This window comes from Trachemys scripta, chromosome 2 (assembly GCF_013100865.1).
Source record: "Trachemys scripta elegans isolate TJP31775 chromosome 2, CAS_Tse_1.0, whole genome shotgun sequence".
Classification (NCBI taxonomy): Eukaryota; Metazoa; Chordata; order Testudines; family Emydidae; genus Trachemys; species Trachemys scripta.
In genome coordinates, this window is record NC_048299.1 from 257190248 (window position 1) to 257216105 (window position 25858).

Here is a 25858-nt window from a genome sequence, read left to right on the forward strand (position 1 = left end):
CCTCATTATATGTTCCATTCTATATGCATCCGAAGAAGTGGGCTGTAGTCCACGAAAGCTTATGCTCTAATAAATTTGTTAGTCTCTAAGGTGCCACAAGTACTCCTGTTCTTCTTTTTTCCAATTTAACTAATAATTTCGCATGTGGAACTGTATCAAATGCCTTACTCAAATCCAGGTACATTAGATCTACTGCATTTCCTTGGTCTAAAAAAATCCATTATCTTCTCAAATAAAGACATCGGGTTGGACTGGCACAATCTACCTTTTGTAAAACCATGTTGTATTTTGTCCCAATTACCGTTCACCTCTATGTCCTTAACTACTTTGTCTTTCAAAATTTGTTCCAAGACCTTACATACACTTGAGGTAAAATTTATAAGCCTGTAGTTTCCTAGATCACATTTTTTCCCTTTCTTAAAAATAGGAACTGTATTAGAAATTCTCCAGTCATATGGTATGACACCCAAGTTTACAAATTCATTAAAAATCCCATTATTGGGCTTTCAATTTCATGTGCCAGTTCCTTTAATATTCTTAGATGGAAATTATCCGGACCCCCTGATTTAGTCGCATTAAGCTGTTTGGAATTTGACTTCCACTTCGGATGTGTTAATTTCTCTCTCTATATCCTCATTCCCATTAGCTACCCTGCCACTATCTGTAAGCTCTTCCTTAGCCTTATTAAAAACTGAGGAAAAGTATTTGTTTAGCTGTTGGGCCATGCCTAGATTATCTTTAATCTCCACCCCATCTTCAGTGCTTAGCGGTCCCACTTCGTTCCTTGGTTTCTTTTCATTTATATGGCCATAAAACCAATAGTAAAAGGTTCTAATTCCCTTTGCAAGGTCCAACTCTGCTTGGCTTTTGGCAGTTCTCACATTATTCCTACACTTTCTGACCTCCAAGAGGTAGCTTTCCTTGCTGATCCATCCCAACTTCCATTCCTTGTAGGCTTTCTGCTTTCTCTTAATCACCTGCTTGAGATGCTTGTTCATCCAGGTTGGTCTGCAACTCTTCCTTATGAATTTTTCCCCTTGCTTGGGATGCAGCTTTGACAAAGTAATTCCAAACCTCCTCCACATTCAGCTGAGTTGAGTTCTTCAGGCCTGTCCACTTCCCTAGCTAAGTCCTTTAATTTTTTCAAGTTAACCCTTTGGAAATCAAGGACCCTAGTTGCAGATCTATTTTTGTTTATCCTTCTATTTAGTTTGAACTGAACTAGCTCATGATCACTCGAACAAAGGTTGTCCCCTACAACCAGTTCTTCTATGAGGTCCTCACTACTCACCAATACCAAATCTAAAATGGCATCAACAAAAGGTGATTCAACAGACGTCACACTGCCCTCACAGTAATTGCTGTATACGAAGAACTATAAACTTGACATTTACACGTAGAAGAATATTTATGAAGATATTCTTATAAATGTGTAGAATTTTCTACAAAATATATTTTTTATACACAAGTGATCAATGTAGGGATAAAATAAAATAGGGAACATGATAGAGGCCTAACAGTATAAAATTTTAATGACTATAGCAGAAAGACAAATTGAAATATAAAAATATCAGAACTGAGGTTAGCCTAGTTAACAAACAGTAGCTAGTATTTTGATATCTAATCAAATTGCTTTCTAAAGTGTAGTGTTAATAGACCAACTCCATTTAAGAAAGCTAGTACTGCTAAAAAGCTACGCATCTAGCTTAAATGCTACCAGCAGCGTAAACGCAAAGCCACGATCAGGTAAGACAGTTCCCTCAGTCATACCAACCAACCAAAGGTACAGATCTTGTAAATTATTATCTAGCCATTATGGACAGGGTGGCAAAACTTTCCTTTGTATAGAAGGCTGTGTCAAAACAATTTTCTTGAAGGCAAGAGATAAACTGTATTCAAAAATAACCCCGAACTTCACTGATCTGTTAGCAGGCACAGGTTCTCATTTATAGAAGGATCCAAGAGTTCTGACTTTTGTATTAGTGCTTCCTAAATATTTGACTAGAAACCAAATAGGAGCCAAAACACGGAAGGCTGAAAAGAAACACCAAGTCAGTTGAACTGGACCATTAACTGCTGTAGTCACAAGCTAAAAGCTGTGTTTAACAGGTTTTCTTGTTTCAAGGTTAGCCTAGCTGTTGAACTTGCACCTCTTCAGAATTTACTTTTGGCTAGAACAGGGTCTTCCTTTTTGTAATCCCTCTTTGAATTATATCGAATTAAAGTCTAAATCACAGAGATGACAAGGAACCTTAGCAATTTAAACAGACATGTCTTGAAATAATATTGTGATCAAAGCATCAAGCAGCCTAATAAAACCCAGGTGGCTCTGGCTTATCATATATGGTACTCATTACTTCAACTGCTCCATTTAATAGATTTCCTGGTGTCAACAAAAGAAGGTTTTGTTATTAAATCCTCCAGTTATGGCTCTACTTACGTTTCTGGAGCTTTCTGGTAAGACGACTTTGCCCAAAGAAAGTTTGAAGGAAAAAAAAACTATTTTAGAAGTCAAGTCTTTTGCCACTGTTAGCAAAACCATAGAAACCACTATGGCTTTGTATTATTCATTATCTACATAAGGCTGCACTAATTACTAGGGAGGTACCAGATGACTCACGCTTGCCATAGTTTTGTGTGGGCTAATGTGTTTGTCCCAACAAGCTACAAAAGTCAAAACACAAAAACATGTAATAGCAACTTCGTTAGGAGACCTATGTCTGCAAGTTTTAGACATTTTAAGTAAAAGGTACCTTTGTCAATATTTTTTACCGCTTCCTTTTTCTAGGTTGAGTTTTGAATAAAATTCAAGGTATGAAGGCAGGCATACAAAACAAGCATGACGACTTGACTTGGCATTTGTGATTATAATTATTTTTATACAGAACACATCTCTTTCAGATCCATTAATGTTCCACTTGAAATATCATAAAGAGGAAAGTGATTTGGAGGCTTCAGTTAGATATTCACTGTGAGAAACATTTTGGATAAGTGACCTGTTCTCAGAAATGCCATTTTAAGAGAAAATGCAAATATTAGGATTGCTACATTTGTTTCTTACCTCTCTGTTCATACCAAAGTAGCATTTTGTCAAACATTCTTCTGCCCTCACTCTAGCCATGTTACCCTGCAACCTGAGCACCTTCATTTAGTTCCCAAACTGGGGTTCGTGAACCCCTGGAGGTTCGCAAAATGTTACAGGGGGTTCTTGGGAAAAAATTCCCTAATGGTGTCCCTAGGGACCCAGACCCCAGGCACCATGGGGCCAGCAGCCTGGAGCCCCTGGACTTCCAAGAGCTAAGCAGATTAAAGCAAGCATATCTATCACACTGAGGAGATTTAAACTTCAAGACTCCTTATAAGAAATTGAAAGAGAAGTGGATATTTTTTGCTGTTTTTAAAAATTAAATAGGCAGATAGTATAGTTTTTAAAATTATTATGAAGAACAAGTTTAAGCTTTGTTGTAAGGTGCATTGTTTGCCGGGACTGCTCAAGACCTGAATGCTTGTGTAGGAGGAATTCTTTACGTTGGCTTCTTAAATACCTTCATGCTGGTTTCACATCTGATACTCCTTGATGAAACATAGCAGCCTTGTCTTATAACAGGCTTATTCAAAGTGATACAAACTACGAAAGTGAGATCTTGGAAGACTGTTGCCATTTTCATAATGTAATAAAAATACTATAATGATAAATAATAATAATAAATAGTGTGTAATAAGCATGTCATCAAAACAAATTTTATATTTCCACGATCACTGCTTTTTATAATTTATACTCACGTAAAGGAGAAAATCCTAGGAAATATTCATTTTTAGGAGGTGGTTCACAAGATTTGACATTTTAGTGAAAGGGGTTCACAGGTTGTTAAAGTTTGGGAACCACTGAATTAGCATCCTGTCTCCTCCCCCCTTAAAAAGTTAATGTCTTGGCCCCCAACTTCAAGGCTCTGCAAGGAAGGGACTATGGGTAAAGTTTTCAAAAGTGATAATAAGGCTTAAATCTAAGAACCTAGGTTCCATTTTTAAGAGATTAAGGCATTTAGACTCTTAAGTCTCATTGACTTTCAATGAGACAAAAGGCAAAATGTCAAATGTCCTACATCCCATTTTCAAAATGACTTAGGCTCTTAAGATCCTAAGTCATTTTGAAAATAGGATGCAGGACACTTGAAATTGTGTCCTTATGTCTCATTGAAAGTCAATTGCATTTAGGTCCCTAAATTCCTAAGTCACTTTTCAAAATTGTACCGTGTCTATGTATATGTTTGTACAGTGCCTACCTCAATGGGGTCCTGATTGGTGCCTCTAGGCACTACCATAGTAATATATATTGGTCTGCCTCTTTGTTTGAAAACTATGTAGCTTTTAGGACAAATACATTAGCCTACCAAAAACAACTTTTTCCTACTTACATCTCAGCTCACCACTCCTATTCCCCATTTTTGTTAGCTACCCCTTTCTCCATTCTTCTCCCTTTGACGTTCTTTTTGTCTTCTCATAGTCAGAACTTGGTGCCTCTTTTCATCATACCAGCCTTCCATCTGGAGCTCCCTATTCTGTGAGTTAACTGACAGACTGTTCAATTTTAACTTCCTTCTTTTAGCTAATTTTCCACCAATGCTTTCTATTTCTGTCTTGGCACCCAATTATAAATAATATGTATTGTAACAAAGAAGCATAAAGCACAGACCATTTATACACCTTGTATAACACTCTCCCAAAAGCAACATTTTCTTCTTGTTATTCACTTCCACTTTCCATTCCCCAAGATCATCATCTTTTATTGAGCTTTATAAAACCCTTAGGACAGTCATCTTTTCTTATCTGTCTGTACAGCACCATGCACAAGAATGATAGATAGTAACAGAACAATTGTTTAGAGACTTAGTCTTAGATTAGAAGCGAAGAAAGGGCTTGTCTTCATGTGTGCAACAGTGTCACAGCTGCACTGTTGTAGCGCTTTAGCAAAGATGCTACTACGCCAACAGGAGAGCTTCTCCCATCAGCGCAGCTAATCCACCTCTCCAAGAGGTGGTAGCTCTATTGATAGCACAAGCTCTCCCGCTGACAAAGCAATGTCTATACAGAAGGTTGGGTTGGTAAAAGTATGTCGCTCCAGGGTATGGATTTTTCACACCCCTAAGCAACCTAGTTATACCGATATAGGTCCATAGTGGAGACCTGGCTGAAACCAGAAAACACTAAAAAATGCCAGACCTGATGACTTATTCACTCCTTCTGAGGTTTAGTGGTCTATGTTTTAACCATATGAACCATTACACCCAAAGGGCGCACACTTCCAAAATTTTACAAGTAACAAAGACCTCCATTTTTAAGAGAGCTTGTTGTTTTGGATATAAAAGAAATGCTCTTTAACTACTCAAAATGTTCCAGGAGTGGCACCCAGCGTCCAAACAGATTCCTTACAACTTATTCATTTCCCCTCTCCGGCTGTCTTCTTTCATTCTGTACTGCCAGATCGCAGTCACAGCTGACTAGAAACATTATACAATACACTGTTTAACCATACCGTGTACTCTACGGAGGACACTTAGTGGTAAGCTTCACATGCTGTGCTTTATCAACAGAGTACAGTTAAGTCATATTTTCAACTATTTAGCATGGAGAACTACCACTGATTCTGGTAAACCTTTGCATTTAAATCACTCAGCTATAGATTTTTTAATTCTGAATTAAACCAGTATCTGCGTAAACTACATTTTTGCAACTGTGTTCTATAACTTTGACAAAGCAACTACAATTTGATTAATTTCTGATCTACTGTGTCAATGCTGTACTAGTCCAACACAGTTTTATTTAATCCACTTTATCTAACAAAAAATCTAGAGAATTAGTAAGAAATATTTTGACACTGCAGCTAACTGAGGTTTTTAAATCATCTAATATGGTTGACCAGGACAGATGGTTAACACTCTCAGTGACAAGTCTAGTATATAAACAGTCTTTTTCTCTGAAACTGACTGGAGAATAGGATTTGTTTTTAAGTAGAATTCAGCAGCTGGAATGAGCTAAGAAAGGAAAAGCTTTATTTTTTAACAAGTTCTCATTTCTACAGTTCTGTCTTTTACCACCTCATCTATCTTTGATAGGCACAAATTGGATTAAAATAAAAAAATCAATAATTATGGGAACTTTCTACAGCTTCAGTGTTAAACAGCAATTACTCTATTAGTAAATAAGATTGTGGTATGGGGCAGTAGGAAGTTACTCCTTTTAGTAAGTCATCAGTGGTAATGGAGGAGCATTCTGAAAACTCTATTCCCTTTCATAGATGGAGATAATCCACAATTAAAGTGTAAGTATCTCTTGCAATAATTTTAAAATATTTAGATAAACCTGTTTTCCTGTTTTCTAAGGCATAACAAAACAAATGTAGTTTCAATTATCCTGCCATTTCTGAACAAGTGTTTATAAAAACAGATTTAAAAGCAAAAAGTTAATAATACAACAGTAAATTTGAACTATCAAGCAATAAGAAGTCAGGAAGTTCCAAATGTCAGGGTTACGTCTGCAACCTTTATTCGTCCATGTTATTAGTGTACACTATAAAAGCTGCAAGATGTACAACGTGGCTGAGTTTATATACAATAAACAGCGTGTTAACAGGCAGAAGCAACCAGAACCTGAATTCTCACTATTGCATTTATATTTTTTCCCATTTAATGTACTTTTTTTTAAAAGGAAAAAAAATGAAATCCAGACTTACTGAATTTGCAGAATTTACAACACATTTCATAGCAAACTCACATGGCTGATATGGCCACCAAAAAAGTTGTGTATTTTGTGCCTATTTAGGCATTGTTTTACAAGACAGAAAGGTAGAACTGAAAAACTGGCAATCAAAAGTGACTGAATTCACATTGGGAAATTACCATGAGCTATAGTGACGAAGTCAGAAACAACACGAGTGATGAATAAACCATATTATGGTAAGAACTACGCCAGCAATGGTTAAATTATACTTAGCAGATGTCCTTTGAGGTACATATTTAGGTTCTAAAGAGCATGTTCTGTCTTTTGTTTGTCTTTAAAACATCTCTCAGCTTCCATTACTACAAGAAAACAATGTAACGTTATGGTCTACTTTTTCAAGTTTATGCACCAAGAATTTTATCTTACTTTCAAAAATAAAACCTGATATCCCTAAGAATTAAAAGCATGACTGTTTTAAAATTAGAAAAATAAAAGCCTTACACCAAAGAGTAAATAGCTGATCTCAATTTATGGATTTTCCAACTATATTAATTCAGCATGAATTCAAGTAGTTTAAGCTAGTAGAACAAAAGAAGCCAGGCTGATATGTGTTATCCCTCAGCAAGCAGTAAATTGACAGGCAAGTATTCTGCATACTGTAGTGACATCCTCGCACAACAAACTTCTCCACGATTTTAAAAGCCTTTGACATTTTGTAAACAAATTTGTTCTCTTAGAAATTATTTCCCAACCATCCAGTCTTGTCCATTATACAGCTTCAAATTAGTAAATAAATTTAGTGCTTCATTCACTTCTATACATACATAGACCAGATTCCCTCTTTATATATTATCACGAGCATATTCCAATATAGCTTAAAAATAGTTCACATTTCTTTAAATTCTGCCAACTTTTTTGCTATGACATGTATCACCTTAATAGACCACAGCAATGACCATGTCTGTAGTCTTTGATTGGAAAGATATATCAGGACAATGTCTCAATATAGTCTTCACTACCATTAGACTTAGCAATACCCATTTAGCTATTTCAGACATAAAGCCATCCATCATAGAATAAGGAGAGATTATGTGGAAAGTGGCAATCTTACAGATACACATTCTATATTCCTTCTGTCCTTATGGCTGTGTTAGTGTGTTCTCTTGGTAACAACAAGGACTGGAGTCAGTACTCCTGAATTCTATTCCTAGCACCATGACCAATTTTATTTGTAATCTTGGACCTGAAGCAATACATGCGTCTCAGTCTTTCCAGCTGTAAAATGGGTATAAACACTACATAAACCACAGGTGTGGTTTAAGATTAATTATACCTTGATTACTTTAGATAGAAGTTGCTATACAAGTCAAAATGTTAGTTTTTTCTAGATTATGCATTTGTACAGAGGTCCAGTACAGCTTGTGGAATGCTTCAAATTGCATACATTTAAGGACAGTATGTCTAGTAGCATATCTTCCACTACCTAACTACTGAAATATCCAGCCAATCCTAATTTTAAAGGAGAAAAGCAAAGATATACTGATGAGTACATTTAATTATAGGGAAGACTTAGTAAACGTGAAAGTATTAACAATTGACTGAAATTTCCAAATATTCCCCAGTTTCTTTTTTATTCTCGTATGTAGGCTTCTTAGTTATAGACTTCCAGATGAAGCATATGTAACAATGTTGTTAGTAAAGCATCTAATAATGCTTGTACCAGGAATGAGTTTTTCACTCAGATTTTATTCATGCATCTAAAACCTTTCCTTTTTAACCTTGCTATTTTCAAACTTTACAATACAATTTGTTATAACCACAAAAATTTAAACTCTCCCCTCCTCCCCCATCAAATGAAGTAATGGAAATAATTTTGCATGAGTTCTTGTCTGGCATACTGTTAGGAGTTTCTCGAGCCTCTTATTCTTGGGAACCTCATCAATATGAACAGTGACTAACTAGCCAGCATCTCATGACCGACATGATACTGTTCTAGGCAATTTATGGCTTCATGAACATTGATTTTCCTGATTTATAAATATGTGCCCATTATAATGCCTTCAGGGGACATGGACAACTTTTTTAAAGCTTTAAAAAGATTTTAGTTGACAGTTAACCAAAGGCCACCCCAAAAAGTCAAAGAAACACCAGCAATACTCCAATATCCACCAGCCCTAGACAAAGTCTGAGGAAAACTTTCAAACATTCAATGTAGATTTTCCCTCTTCATTTCATCGTATCACTCAAAGTTATACTTCCTTACTGAAGTCTAAATAATGTCTCTTTTTATTTTACACCTCGCCCATTTATAGACCATAATAGTTGTTTAGCAAATCTGAATCTATTTACTGGACCATGTTCATTCTGTTGTCCTTCTCTATGCTTCTTTTAATTTAACATTCTTCAGGGAAGGAAATGGCTAAATATTTAAACTAGTGGGGGGGAGGGAGAGAAATAAAAAGCTCACTCTAAACCTCGTACTCCAGTCATATCTGGACAAAGTTTGCCAAAAGAACAAGTGAACCAAGAGACCCAAGATAACGGACCAAAGCTACAAGGGACCATAGAGACTGCAAGCAATCAGCCTTAGAAACAGGACACAGCAACCCACCATTGATATGAACAAAAAAAATTTCAGACTGAATGATCCAGGGCAATTTACTCTAGAATGGAGGAAACTTCCATAGCTATGAAGAATTTACCTAAGAAACTGAGGGAGTACAAAGCTAGGATGGTGAAACTTTACTACAACTGATAATATCATCAACTTTTTTATAAGACAGCGAAGGATGATAAGAGTATGTTAAGGAAGATTATAAAAAAATAGTTAGTATGAAAAACATTGAGCCTAATAAAGCTGCCATCATTCTGAGAAAATAAAGAGTAAAAAGAAGAGTCGCAAGCAGATACAGACAGGAAATAATGGATAAAACTGATGAGGAAACAAAGCTCATTGACTAATTTATTCCTTTGCATGTTAAGGATTTTTAGTGCCAAATTGGTTCAATATTTAGCTTGATACTAGCCTACAAATCAATAAAACATATCTGTTAGATATCAGATAAAATAAAGTTACTACTGTTCAAAAGCAAAAGCCTAACACTTGAACTATTAAAGACCTGTGATTTCAGGATTACATCTTTAGATTTTGGAAAGTAAACAAATTAAATGTGCGCCCATAATTGCCAAATCTCAGAGTAGTCTATTAAAAGCAGAATAAGCTGTGTCCAAGCTTTCTTCTGAACTGCAGCACTTCAGATTTCGGGGTGCAAAGAACGAACTAGGAAAAACCCCTTCGGAAAAAAAAAAACTCACAATAAATTTAACTTTTTCCACATTCACAGTAATGTTGTGAATTTCACAAAATATACATGGCATAACACACAAAATAAGAAAACACTCCTTTATGTCTCTACTTTTTAAATAGAAACAAGCATACCAGACTTACATTCTTTGCTATATTACCAGAGCTTAAATACAACAGGATTTAAGAGTGAAGTCATTAAAATATCACATTGATATTTCATACTTCTGAGTTTTAACCTGACATATTTCAATTTTAAGTTCTTTAGTTGCCCAAAACTAAACATGAAGTATGTTTGATTTTAAGTTTCATTTCATCAACCTCAGACTGTTCATAACTGATGAGAATAACTTAAGTGTGGAATAATCTACAAATTCATAACCCTGAATGTTCAGCAGTAAATCAATAAGTGGTAAATGTTTAACATTTTCAAAATACAGCCATGAATAACAATGCAGATACAATACCCAGAGGATTTATGCCATAATTCAAGACACTCTCTAGTTGTAGGCCTTCATGTTTCTAAAAATTGTTAAGTTCTCCAGTATATGCTTTAATTTCTCCAAACCGGGTTTTATGTATCAATTTTGGCAAAAAAAGATTTTTATAAATTAAGAAATGTATAATGGCATATTTGGACAGTGACAGGTGTTGTTGTTTTAGGTTAATATTGTTGGCCACCTAGAATTGGAAGATTTTTAACAAGTATATTTGTCTTAATATAAGCGAGTTATAAAATGCGGAAAGTATCCACAGAGTAAACTAAATGATCATATGTCATACTTATGACTACTAGAAAAATTCATTTGAGCTGGAACAAGCAGACTAAAAAATGAGGACCTGCTAGCTTAAAAAAAATTTTTAAAAAAATTGCATATATTGCAATGGTTCAAACGACAGAAGCAAACTGAAGATGGAAAAGATGTATTAGTTCCTCTAGCATATCTCACGACTACCAAGAAATGCGCACGTACATTTCGTAGTTTTGTTCATTTAAAATTTCTCAAGGAATGACACTTCCATACCTTCCCTTTGAGGACTACTCTACAATTAGTTGTTTTTTTAAAAAACACCAACAATGTGCTCAGCAACTGATAACTGGAATGCTACTAGCAAGCATTTAGCTGAAGTGGCACACCTTCATAAAAATTCTTTGAAGTAAAAACAAATGAAAGCCCAGATCAATATCTTAGTGTCTGTCATGGTGTGAGAGAGGGGAGAGTGGAAGAGTTTCCATGCTTTTAAAGAAAGTTCCTTGGTGGCACAATTTTGGCCTTTTCTTTAAAAATGAACAAAAGACAGGAAAAATAGTGAAATGTTTTTAAAAAACATTTTACAACTAGGTGCTACAACAAAATCATAATGCAACTCAGATCAGGTAACTTAATGCTCAGATCACGTAACAAATCTGCGTGATGCTTCAAAAAGCAAAACATGCTCCATTTTTATACCATTGAATTAAATGCTGAACATCAAGATTGCTCCATCACTTTAAGTACTGTCCCTATAGCCTTGAAAGTCCAGCAATGCATTAATAAAGGAATGTGTGCATATGTTTCATGTAACACTAGCTACCCGGAAAAATAATTGTTTGCATACAATTTTAAAAGCTACATAAGCAGCCTTTGCTGGGATAAAGCCCATTTAAATGAGCTATTCTGAGAAGATCCATGTTAAGGATTATGTTTCCCTCTCTACCTCAGTCACTGATAGAGTCAAATCTGCTGAAAAGAAAAAGCTTGCTAAACAGAGAGGAAAGCTGCTGTTCTGCTTCTAACACAAATCTTTGAAGCAAAAAATCCTGATCTATATAGTTCTTCAGCACCTGCAGTATTAAACTGATTTAGTCTGCTGAAAAAAGAGACAGTGAGTTATTGGTTCTGTATTTAATTCAATGCACTTTATAACATATTTTAGGAATTCAGTTGTATAAAACGGTATCTGAACCTTATCAGATGAAAATAGTTTTTCCCTTTTTTTTTTTTTTTTTTTTTTTTTTGCAAGCCCTGGGTTTCATGGCTGAGAAAATAAATTAGTCTCTGATTCTTGTAAGCTGGATAAGAGTGCCCCCTAATGGGGATTTTAATGTAAGACTGTTTCCCCAGATATTATTTCTTTTATTATTAAATTGTATGCCATCCAATGTTCTAATAAACTGGGTGGATTTTTTTTTTTTAAAGTAAAAGTTAAAATATAAAACAAAAACTAAAGCATTTGAAAGAAAAGCAACAGTCTAACAGTATTTCTGGTTACTAAGAAAATGTTTGGGTGAGTCTTCAGGGACAAATGAGCTCTGTATTTTTTGGGGTGCAGTCCAAGGCTAACAGTAATTTATCTAACCCTTTTAAAAGGAATGTTATATCATTGACTGATATGGAATAATAAAGGACACATTCCTTGGAAGCACTTGCCAGAAAAGCGATCAAGCAGTACACATGCAACTTTGGTGAACAAATGCATGCCTGCAGTTGTGTGACCATTATAGTATCAATATTAGTTTCCTCTCAGGAACCAGATTCAGAATTCACAGATTATTGTGCAAAGCACTGGGTAACAGGGGTGGGATCAGAAGCACGCAAAAGGTCTGTACTCAAACGTGTTACACAACTCATTATGGACAGATGGAGCAAATTTTGATACCAACATTTCTATACATTCTAGGGCATAAAAACCATCTTAAAAACCATTTCTGATAGTCAACAAAGAAACAAACAAGTATGCAAAGGACTTAGAAGTTCAACTGTCAAAAGAAGCAGACCCCTTTTCTATTACAACCATTAGAACAGTTTGTGAAGGAGTCCTGAATAAGCCTATGAAAGATTTGATGATAAACTGTCTACTTCTCAGGATTTTTTTTTTGTCAACTGCATCTTATCTACAATTTAGAATTCTCAAGGTGTGCAATGCAGAATGTATTAAAAGTAGCTTAAACTTGGCCCCATCACTACCTGGTGCACTCTTGCCAACTACCTGTAACTGGCAAATTGATGTGTCAACACAGAAATATGCATACATGATCCAACACAGCCTTGTTCACCAAAATATTGTTGGCACATTTAAAAAGTGTGGATTTTCAGCAGGAGATAGAACTGTGGTTCAGATCAGAAAGAGTTCCGGTTAATTGGGGGCAAGTGGAGTGGAGACGGTAGATAAAATTATTTTACTATAATTGGATTTTTGCTTCTCAATTGCAGATGTTCCTTCGTCTTTGAATGACATGAAGCATTGAGCAATTAAAGGCAGCTATTTTGGTTAACTGTTGTACCTAAATGCAGAAATTCAGTCAGGGTAAAGTTATTTCTGTACCCTCAGAGCATAGATACATGACTGATGAGATATAAACTAGCAATTCCCACACAGAACAAGTATGTTTCCAATGGGACGAAGTATGGTCTTGTGGGTAAAATATTGGACTGGGCGTCGGGAGATGTGAGTTTATTTCTTGGTTCAGCCACACACCTCCTGTGCAAGATACTTAAATCCACCCTGTAACTCAGTTGCAATGCTTAAAATGGATAAATCCTTCCTTACCTCTCAGACATGCTGAGAGAATAAAATCCATTAATAACTGAGGCACTCAACTACTATAGTAATAAGCAGACTAATGAAATAGAAAGACGACTAGGTCGGGGCATGGAAAAAAGCTGGATGTGACTACTAAATTGCTCCAACCTGATAATTTTGGAACATGTAAGTGGCTCTTAGACATCATACTCTTTGGGGGGGGGGACAGTATTTAACCTCAGAGAGCAGGGAGTCTAGTGAAACACACCGTCCCTCCCCCAATTCGCCTCTCAAAAAGCCAGATCCCCAGGAGCCATTTACATGCTCCCAAATTACCAGGCTGGACTGATTTAAATAAAGAAGAAAGTGGAAAGCCTTGATTTATATCATCAATTTTAATCAACTTTTTTAATTGGTACTTTAATTATTTTCTAAATAAAGATGCATTCTCACTGGCTATAGAACATTAAAACATGTTTTTTTACAGTTAAACAGAGCCTACATCTTTTTGCTGCCTAGGTTGGTACACTATAATTATATATATGTAAGCAATTATGTAGTTTAATATTTTTATATTCTTACTAATTGTACATTTTAGTATGTTAGAAAATGGTGAATGGTATATTATTAAATAGGTTTACTTTGAAAAATAAAAAAATAAATAAAATTAAAAACATCCAATTTAAATAAAAAATCCCTTTTTTCTTATTTTTTCCATAAAAAAAAGTCAGATTTTTTGTTCACCCTTCAAATTACCAATTTCCTACTAGTGAATAGCCACAAGCCTACAAAGGTGTCCTAAGGCTTCCTGAACCAAAAACAGAACAGAAAATGTTACACCCTTGACCATCTTGTCAGAGAAAAAGATGAGAAACTGATTTAAGACAATTAGTTCAAATATAATCAAAGACCCTTTTTTGGAAGAGATCGGGTAGTTAAAAGGATGCTAAATTGCATTACCCTAACTGGTCCCGGGCAAGCAACCCCCTATTGCCAACCACCAATGGATTTATTAAGAAATTGAAGTCTCCATTGCTCCTTAGAAAGGAAGCAAATTGTGGCGACACATTTTGGGAAGCAAGAAATATTGAAGAGAAGCGGGAAATCCAGAGTAACTTTCTTGCTGTGAAAAATTTAAAAATGGTTGTGCCTATTTAAGTTCACTTAAGGCCAAGAACAACAAATGGGCAGGTGGGGAAAATGTAAGTGAGACCCGAAAACTGCAAGCTCTAATTCCAAAAGACAAGACAAAAAAAGGTCAGGATTGTGGAATCCCACAACAACTTGATCATGGATAGGGAAAAAGACAAAATTGACTGATAGACTTAATCATTCCACCATTACCAAGGTCCCAAATACCTAGCCCTGGACAGAACCTGAACAGTGACAGTGCTTAGAACTCTGGCAGTATATGGAACTCTGTCTAAACAGGACTCTCCCATCACTAACACCAGTGGAACAGAAATGGCATTGACAATAGGAAGTTGTTGCAAATTTTCCTTTTTGCAAACAAGTGCTGAGCATTAGCTCCCCCAAAAGAAGTGGCAGCTAGCTTGCCAGTTGTTGGAATGGGCAGGCCTCTGCCCTATTAAAACCCTTCCCCCCGGTTTAATACAGTACAGACAATCCAACACAGTTAAGCCACAAAGTGAAGAGTACACTTTGGGAATTCTTACACATCCCCAGAGCACCAGATACTACACGGCTCCCAGCCCTGGAGTGGTGGGCAGCGCACAGCCTCTCCCTCGCCCCTAGCCCTGGAGGGGCTCCCCCCAGTCCAGCAGCACTGGGCAGCCCCAGCTATCCCAAGTCCCAGGCACCCTAGCCTCAGCAGGCTTCCCTTCCTGGAAGAGAAGCAGCCTACCTGGGCTAGGGCCAACTAGCAACAAGACAGGAGGGCACCTCCGGACGGAGCTTAGGTGGGGCCACACGGGGCTGTTTGGGCAGTCTCAGCCTTCCCCTGCCTATTAGACGCCCATGACCTTACAGCTCACTGTTCATTGAGGCCTTTTGCTTCCATGAGGATCAGCTATCAGGGAGCACTGTACCAATAAGCTTCAAGCCATGCAAGAATGGCCCTGAGGCATAAAGTACTGCCACCCTCTGGATGACTACCAGGTCAGAAAAAATAAGTACAGTCAGATCTTTGTAAAGTTTGCTGTGGAGCAAATGCTCTGTTTAAAACTTCATTCTGCTTTATCCATCCTCAAAAGAAAGGAAACTAGGAAAGCACAACTGAAGGAAACAGAAAGACTGGGGAAGGGTATTATAATAAGAAGAAGCCTATAATACCACACAAATGTTGCCTTAGACACTGTTGCCAGAGGAATACCCAGTTACACACTTGTGTACTGATTATACAAAATAAGTATTTTTAATGTTAATACTTAACAGTTTTCTAGATCATCATACAATATTCCAATACTTTTTAATATAACTCATTTTCACAACCTGTCAGAGGAAGCCAAAGCATCATCAAAAATTTTACAGATGGAAAAACAAAAGGATCATACCTGTTAATGGCATTTTTTGGATAAACAAGGTCAATCTAGTGAAAACCCATGTAATTAAATAGGGAAAAGGACCCAAATCCCAGCATTTTTGACCATTGTATCATTGTGTCTCAAGCACGTAGCTTCCACAGGCATGATTACTATAGCACTTAACAATAGAGTGTATCTTCAAAGCCAGGAGAAGAAGCAAGGCACACCTGGTTGAAATAAATGTTTCAGAAAGGCCTTTCATGAAAACTTAAAGCGCATAACATTCCCAAAAATTGTATACTCCAGTGGTAGTCCATAAAAGGAAAATATATTTTATTTAATACAGTGCAAAAAAGCTCCACTAAGTGAACAGCAGAACAACTAAGTGCAAGGAATTAGACTTCACTTATCCCTCAGAAATACCATTTATAGTTAAGAAAAACAGCGTTCTCCCAGAGGAACAGGTATGTCTAAAGTGTGATCTGAAAGAAAGATGAAGAAAACACCTTTTCTGTAGCCTCTAATTGCGAAGGGAAGTAGACTTTAGCCCAGATAGGGCTTGAAAGATATTTTCTAGCACCTCAAAACGGAAAGTTTCCCTTGGAAAGGCACACAAATAAAGACTCGGCAGCTTCACCTATTGAGTACTGTCTGAACCAACAATCAATTGAACTGTCTCTCAAAGAGGTCTGAATAGATTTTTTTAGATAGATTCAACTCATTCATCTGATGGTACCTTTCCGAAGTGAAAGATCTGTTCTGTGAGCAGCAACTTCAGTAGTTTTGAACAGTGTTGGGCGGGGTTGATAAAAAGAGATTTTTTTTAAAAAAAGGTAAAAATGAACCTATTTAAATTTATATGTGAAATTATGCCAATATATGTTAAGGCCTAATCTATTAAAATCATTTAAACTAAATTAACAAAAAAAATTAAGCAATACATGTTTTTAAAAGTTCCATTATTGCACTGATGGAAGACACTAGTTAAGACGCTGGGACCACAGTTTGCTGAAGTGCTAAACACTCTTTTGACAATAGGAGCCTTCTTGCAGGTGCACAGAGAATATCTTCTTCATTTCAGTTTGTTCAGCTAGTTCAGTTCAACGATTAGATCATTCAAGTTAAGAAACCAATTGAGAGTTGAAAAAGCAAGAAAGCTTATTTTTTTCTTTCAAAACATGAACAACAATTAGGTGTGAGCATGGAATCTACTAGTTCTAAAATCTTGAGGCACTTGGTGACCAGAAACAGTCAGTTCAATTAACTACAGGTATTTAAGTACCTTAGTCCGAACTTACCGCGGCTCTTCTCGCCGAGCTGGAGTACCGGCGTCGACGGCGAGCACTTCCGGGATCGATCCCAGAACATCGATTGCCTGTCGCCGGACCCTCCGGTAAGTGTAGATGTACCCAAAGACTGTGAATGGCTATCCAACTACAGAAGCAGTTTCTCCTCCCTTGGTGTTCACACCTCAACTGCTAGCAGAGCACCTCACCCTCCCTGATTGAACTAACCTTGTTATCTCCATACTGATTTATACCTGCCTCTGGAAATTTCCATTACTTGCATCTGAAGAAGTGAGGTTCTTACCCACGAAAGCTTACGCTCCCAATACTTCTGTTAGTCTTAAAGGTGCCACAGGACCATCTGTTGCTTTTTACAGATTCAGACTAACACGGCTACCCCTCTGATACCAATTTTCTTTTACATCTTTTAGGAAACAAAATATTCAAATATTTCCTTGCACTCTTAACACAACAAAGAGAAAGTATATTTGCAAAATGGCTATTAACTCAATTGTGACCCTAAATTAAGCTTTACAAAAAACTGGTTTAAAACACCCCATTTGAATAGAAATATTTTCAAGATTAAAAAAAATTCCAGTTAAACTTTAATCTTGAATGTTTTCTGCAGCATTATAAATGTGAACAGCACTGTTCTAGTACAACAGAACTAGAAAAGGGACTGATTATAAATTAAAGTAACACTAGCTGCTCCAGTTTTATTACTTTTTATATTTCATTCTGCTTAAGTAAACAGAAAAATGCACAAGGCAATTACATGTTTTATTAATTTTTTATTAATACAAGATGTTATTGGCAACCAAGGAAGCAAGTTTTATATAAAATGACCTCAACATCTTTCAACATTTCTGTATTTCAAACCTACCTATTCAGAAACTGACAAGAGTCTAACTTAGACTCCTGGCTCAAGACAGCTCTCAATCAATTCCTTGCCCATAGGATTTTGCACACAGAGAAGTATTCTTTGCATTATTTTAGAATGGGATCCCTAGGTCCTAACTCCACCAGTCTCCTATTTCAGCCTCAAATCTGTGCAATTTTAGATATCAGGGGAGTTCTGGCTCTTTAAAAGGTAGGCTTGCACCACTTTCTCCTGTAGATCAAGCAACGCTTCCTCTACTTGTATTTCACCTTCCTCTATGTAAACTTCATCCTCCAGGTGTGATGATCCCATGTACCCAACATCATAAGTTGCAATCAGTTTGGAAAAATGTTTGTTTTTTACATGGTACTCCATGACCAATGGCGAATGACATCAACTTCTGGAGCTTTTCCCTCTTTCACTGATGGTCCCGATAAACCTGAAAACTACAGTCAAAGAATTCCACCAGCTCATGGTCATAATAAGAACACAAGAATGGACATACTGGTCCATCTAGCCCAGTACCCTGTCTTCTGACAGTGGCCAATGCCAGGTGTTTCAGAGGAAATAAACAGAACAGGTAATCATCATATGATTCATCCCCCATTGCCCCTTCCCTGCTTCTGGCAAACAGAGGCTAGGGACATCATCCCTGCCCATTCTAGCTAATAGCCATTGATGGACCGGTCCTCCATGAACGTATCTAGTGCTTTTTTGAACCCTGTTATAGTCTTGGCCTTCACAACATCCTCTGGCAAAGAGTTCCACAGATTGACTGTGAGTTGTGTGAAGAAATACTTCCTTTTATTTGTTTTAAACCTGCTGCCTATTAATTTCATTTGGTGATCCCTAGTTCTTGCATTATGAGGAGTAAATACTTCCTTATTTACTTTCTCCACACCAGTCATGATTTTATAGATCTCTATCAGATCCCCCCTTTAGTCATCTCTTTTCCAAGCTGAAAAGCCCAAGTTTTATTAATCTCATTATATGAAAGCTATTCCACAACCCTAATCATTTTTGTTGCCTTTTTCTGAAACTTTTCCAATTCCAATATATCTTTTTTGAGATGAGGCAATCAGATCTGCATCCAGTATTCAAGATGTTGGCATAACATGGATTTATACAGAGGCAATCTGATATTTTCTGTCTTCTTATCTGCCCTTTTCCTAATGATTCCCAAAACTGTTAGTTTTGACTGCCACTGCACATTGAGTGGATGTTTTCAGAGAACTATCCACAATGACTCCAAGATCTCTTTCTTCATTGGTAATAGCTAATTTAGACCCCATCATTTTATATGTATAGTTGGGATTATGTTTTCCAGTGTGCATTACTCTGCATTTATCAACACTGAATTTCATCTGCCATTTTGTTGTCCAGTCACCCAAGTTTGTGAAACCCCTTTATAACTCTTCACAGTCTGCTTTTGATTTAACTATCTTGAGTAGTTTTGTGTCATCTGAAAATTTTGCCATATCATTATTTACCCTTTTTTCCAGATCATTTATGAATATGCTGAATAGTACTGGTCCAAATACAGACCCCTGGAGGATACCACTATTTACCTCTCTCCATTCTGAAAACTGACCATTTATTCATGTCCTTTGTTTCCTATCTTTTAACAAGTTACTGATCTATCAGAGGACCTCCCCTCTCATCACATGACAGCTTACTTTGCTTAAGAGCCTTTGGTGAGGGACCTTGTCAAAGGCTTTGTCAGGGTTCCTTCCCCACTCTGAACTCTAGGGTACAGATGTGGTGACCCGCATAAAAGCCCCCTAAGCTTATTTACCAGCTTAGGTTAACTGTAAGCTGCCATCACCAAGGGTACATCTATACTTACCTCCGGGTCCGGCGGTAAGCAATCAATCTTCTGGGATTGATTTATCACATCTTGTCTAGACGTGATAAATCGATCCCGGAAGTGCTCGCCGTCGACACCGGTACTCCTGCTCGGCGAGAGGAGTACGCGGAGTCGACGGGGGAGCCTGCCTGCCGTGTGTGGACCCGCGGTAAGTTTGAACTTGCATATCTTAGTTCGAAATGGGGGGTTAGTGTGGACCAGCCCCAAGCGTGTTCCAAATCTTAGGGAAGAGCCACTTGGAACTCTGCCTTTTCCCAAATATTTCCCAAGTCTCTAACCCCCCTTTCCTGGGAAGATTTGAGACTAATTCCTCTCCCACCCCCAAGTCCTTACACCCCTTTTCCTGGATGAAAGGAAAGGCTTGAGAGTATACCCTCACCAATTAGTCCTGGTGAACACAGATCCAAAACCCTTGGATCTTACAACAATGAAAAATCAATCAGGTTCTTAAAAGAAGAATTTTAATTAAAGAAAAGGTAAAAATCATCTCTGTAAAATCAGGATGGAAAATAACTTTACAGGGTAAATCAGATTCAAAGAGCCCAGAGGACCCCCCCTCTAGCCTTAGGTTCAAGGTTACAGCAAACAGAGGTAAACTCTCTAGCAAAGGAACATTTACAAGTTGAGAAAACAAAGATAAAACTAACACGCCTTGCCTGGCTGTTACTTACAACTTTGAAATATGAGAGACTTGTGCAGAAAAATTTGGAGAACATGGATTGATGTCCAGTCCCTCTTAGTCTCAAGAGCGAACACCACCCCAAAAAAAGAGCACAAACAAATGCCTTCCCCCCACCAAGATTTGAAAGTATCTTGTCCCCTTATTGGTCCTGTGGGTCAGGTGTCAGCCAGGTTACCTGAACTTCTTAACCCTTTACAGGTAAAAGGATTTTGGTGTTTCTGGCCAGGAGGGATTTTATAGTATTGTACACAAGAAGGTTGTTGCCCTTCCCTTTATAGTTATGACAGGCTTTCTGAAAATCTAAGTAAACTATAGCCACTGGACCATCCTTGTTGACCTCCCTCTAAGAATTCTAATCGATTGGTGAAGCATGATTTCCCTTTACAAAAACCATGTTGACTCTTCCCCAACAAATTGTGTTCATGTGTGAGGCTGATAATTCTGTTCTTTACTACAGTTTCAACCAACTTGCCTGGTAGTGAAGTTAGGCTTACTGGTCTGCAATTGCCATGATCCCTCTGGAGTCTTTTTTAAAAATTGGCATCACATTAGCTACGTGTGTAATGCATGGAGTACTAGCAGAGGGCCCATGCCTGGTTATACTGTGAAGTGATCGAGGAGGAATCCTGTCTCTTTTTTTCGCTCATAGAGCTCTCATGCAAAGGTGAATTATCTGAGTCCACGGCAGATGGAACAACTGACTTTATCAAGCTCAAAAAACAAAACAAAACAAAAAAAATCACACGGCCAGTTTCACTATCATATTTTACGGGTATAAACTACTTGGCAGGAGCACATCACTGAATTGTAAGCAGAGTAAATAACTACAGTCATTTTAAGATTGTTACAATTGCTTTCACAAATTGAGTTGTCAAAATTAGGTAGAACAAGCACCATTTCCACCACACTCACATTAAATGAATGTCTACTTTGAAGATATTGCTTTGTTAAACCTAATTCATATGTTAGGATGGCACAATCAGCTTAAAATTCATCACTGAAAGTATAAGTGACAAGATACTATTATAAAGATTAAAAAACAAACTCGCTTTAGTTTTCTTTATCCATTTGACATTAATTTGTGTAGTCAGTGTAACTGTCTCCTGTAAATAGTAAGAAATTACTGATCAGCAGGGGAACATAGGTGCAGGTGTGAACACCTGAAGCTTTTTTTTTTTTTTTAAATTCATTTTAAATTGTCAAGATTTCAAATTGACAATGTCCGTTAACCTATAAACCCTTGCACTTCAGACTTCCAATAAGTATTTAATAAGAGTTTCTCTATATTTACAGGCATAACTCTCCATGTGGATACTTATCCCAGAATTTTCTAGAATTTGAGTGTCCATACAGGGGAGTTATTCCAGTGTAAGTATAGCAGTCTAATTATACTTGTGTAAGCAACAGAGGGTCCTGTGGCACCTTTGAGACTAACAGAAGTACTGGGAGCATAAGCTTTCGTGGGTCAGAACCTCACTTAGTTATGCCTGTGTATTACCCATGTAGATAGCCCCTAAGTCAGATATACAGGATGGGAGTTTTACGTCTAAGTTCTCGAAATGCATTATAAGTTCTTATTTCAGTCAAAAAAAACAAAACAAAACAAAAAAAAACCTTGTAACAAGTGAGAGTGAAGTTTCCAGCCATAGTTGTTATTGTGTGTGTGTGTCTGTTTTTTATTTTGGTTAGGTGGGTGTTGTGTGTGGAGGGTTTTTTTGGAGGGGGGAGGTTGTTTGTTTTTTAAATAAATCAGTATACTTTGGCTTTTTTTGTGTGACAAAGAGACTGTAAATCCAATACCCTAGTTTAGACAAACTGCATGTCTTACCTTCATCAAAGTCTGCATCATCTTCTGTGTGCTGAGGGAATGGAAAGCAGTTGGTGATTTCAAGCCTGTCATCCACCACAAGTCCCAGCAGCACTCCCTGGACCACCTCATTCCCCTGTCCTTCTTCTTGGTAATGCTTAATAATCTTTAACACAACCTAAAAATCAAGAACAAAAAGCAGAATATGAAAGCCTCTTCTGTATTGTCTTTAAATTCGTATAACAAATTGTTTAAGTAAGTTATCCGAAATGGTAGCTGAAGACCAAATGAACTACGGACTTAAAATGCCAGCAGAAAGTCCTACACAAGAAGCTATACAAAAAAGTTGCATTGTATCTTTACCTAAGACATTTCACTGAATTTAATATAGGCCAGCAGACTGGATCTCATGGTAAATTAAAGGGGAAGTATTGAAGACCACTAAAGGGACATAGGAAAACAATTTTTTTTTTAAAACAAAGATCAATTTGCTGCTCTCTTGTTGCAGTAACTATTAAATACCCTCTTGCAGGGGCTATAATCACCCCTCTTCCTCCTTCCCCCCCACCCCGAAGCAGTGCAGGAGATGGGAAGTGCAACTGACTATCAAAAAGCAGTGAAAATGATTATGCACAAACCATTCAGAAGCACAGTTTTAAAAAGGCAGAAAAATATTTCTCAAATTTTCAGTGGTAGGGCTTTTAAGGATTACTTTTAACAGTATCAGTTACAAAACTGAAATGGAAATACGACATACTGAAGGTGTTCCTTAAAAACATTTTGTCTTAAGACCAACAACAGAGAAGCCAAGTGGCATAAACAAGGGAGAAAATACACTTAAAAGCAGATATGAAAGTATGTAAACGACTTAGTAAAAAAGGATTGTCATTACAATTCTCACATCCCTCCCAACTCTGAATACTACAATAAAGTATCCCCATGTGATGAAGACTTGATATTGTAGATTATAATATTATGTTTTCAACTGCTGATTTGAGACTAGCTCAGAGACAAACTATGGGGTCAATTCATGCTGTTGATTATACTTTAAAAAGACAAAGTAAGTGTAGACTAACAATAGCTACTGGCACAGATGCGTACATGTACAGACAATGAGGATGATGCTAAGTCAAGCTCAAGTGGACTTTATTTCACTGAGGTCTAAGGTCTAATCCAGCCAAGCAAAAGCAAGCTAGAAATGCTTGATGGCCCTGTTAACAAAGCACTATTGATCTTTGTGTCTGTAGGCAAACCAACTACCATAATGGATTTCTGCTCTACCATTGTGCGAGAACAGATTTTGCATAAATACTGCCCTTACAGATTCAATGAACATTCTACATGAACACAAGTCCACATTTACATGGCAGGAACATATATTTCATTGCACACTAAATAATGAAGCGAAAGGTTATGTTCGTGACAACCATTTTAAAATATCTGTAATGATTTACACTGCCTACAGCATGGTGGTAATGAAAAACATTCACAGCACAGGAAAACCGAATGCAAATACACAGTATATATTCCCTTCTTGAGGGGAAAAGGGGGAATCCTTAAAGTTTTATGGGAAGTTTTTTGTTCAGGATAAGTGCGGAAATAAGGGCTGAAGTGAAAGAAGAAAAGGGGGAAATGCTTCTTCAAACAAATGTGCTGTAAATATTAAATAGGGTGAACCAAGCCACACAATGCAGCGTGGGAGACTGCATAGCTTACGGGATTAGTAACAGGATACAAAGCTTTTCATCTCCAGTGCTTCATTTCCATGTCTAGGTAGTCACTTTGGGCAAAGGTGCAGGTACATATTTAAATGCCAAAAATGAGGCTACTTTGAAAGCTTGAAAGAAAGAAAAAATTACCATATAATGAAGTGGAATTTAATATCTTTGCTGAAAGGTAACATCAAATGGTTTCAACTAACTTATGCTATTTGTTCTCTAGTCACAGCTATCAGGGTTTTAAACCAAATATGCTTTTTTGTTTTTCCATGAATTATCACTATTCTGTGAGAAATGCTCCACCTCCATTAATTGTAAGGATGCTGCAATACTTCAGGATAGGCTTGCTGGAAGAGATCAAATTTCCAGTGGAGAGCTATCTATCTTGTGATAGAACCTGTAAATAATAGGACTGAATTGGGCGTAAGTATAAGATGCTATTTACTGCATGATTAAACATATGCAGAGTATTTTAAGTGTCATATTTCCAACATTTCTCTATTTTTGCTCTTCAATTTTTTATGTTCTCTTGCGCTCTGTTGGCCTTCCCACTAACCTTTGGTATGATTTTTCACTACAATATTTCACTGCAGCGTTTCTGATAAAGATGCCAACTGTTCACATTTTATCTTCTAGTAGCCTATATCATTCTATAAAAACACCATTACAGTAAACAGAGCATCTGCTATAACAATGCAATCCCTGAATCTTCTGATTGAAATACAGAAAGTTAGAGACTACCAGAACTCCAAATGGTAACCATGTATCCTAATGCATCCTGAACTCACACATTAATGTGCTATTCTAGTAAGAGACCTGCATGAGGCAATGCTCTAAGCTCAACTCCATTAGCACATTCCAGGCAGCAACATGTTTTTCTGCCTTAGCTACTGACTAAGACACAAGGTGCTTGAGGTAATATGTTTTATTGGACTCTCTTCTGTTGGAGAGAGAGACATGCTTTCGAAAGCTCTGTGTAAACTCAAAAACCTCTCTCTCTCTCTCCCTCCCCAAATAGAAGTTGAGCCAATACAAGATATCACCTCACCAACCCTGTCTCTAATATCCTGGGACCAAACTTGCTACAACATTGCATATTAGCTACTGATTGTCTGTTTTGAAATAAAGAGCATAAAATGTAACAAATAAAAAAATGTGCCCCATGAAAATGCAGACATCTCATTCTTGTTATGCTTTTGTTTTTATAAGACTCCAACAGTTTTAAGTAATGCCTAATGTATAATACTTGGTGAATAGTTGATGTTTAAAGAGGCACTGCAAGACATGCTGCTATCCAAACACTGCTACAAAACTGATAAGGAGACATCCTGACATCCAGTATTTTCATGCCTTCCTCCCTCCTCCCCCCCCCCAAAAAAAACCAAAAAACCTTTAAATGTAAAGGTATACCCAAATTTATTTGATAATCATAGCAAGACTGAGGGTCAGCTTTGAACATTTAACTGGTCATTTCCTTTGTTTGCAAGCTATGTATTTGCAATTATGAGTGGCTTTCTTCAGTTCTCCTTAAACTCCTTCCCAAGTGACAAACTACAGTGAAAAAAGCCACTTTTGTATTAAAATAAGGGGGCAAAGGAGTTACACCAGTA

General features: G+C 37.1%; 1 protein-coding gene across 1 annotated transcript in view; it reads right to left on the reverse strand.

Moving 5' to 3' along the window:
* The window catches only part of EIF3H (eukaryotic translation initiation factor 3 subunit H), a 132864-nt gene that overhangs the window by 81452 nt on the left and 25554 nt on the right, over window positions 1-25858 (reverse strand). The window contains exon 2 of the mRNA XM_034763502.1: window positions 22552-22708. Within this exon, the coding sequence (XP_034619393.1) occupies window positions 22552-22708 (157 nt within the window). The remainder of the gene's footprint in view (window positions 1-22551; window positions 22709-25858) is intronic.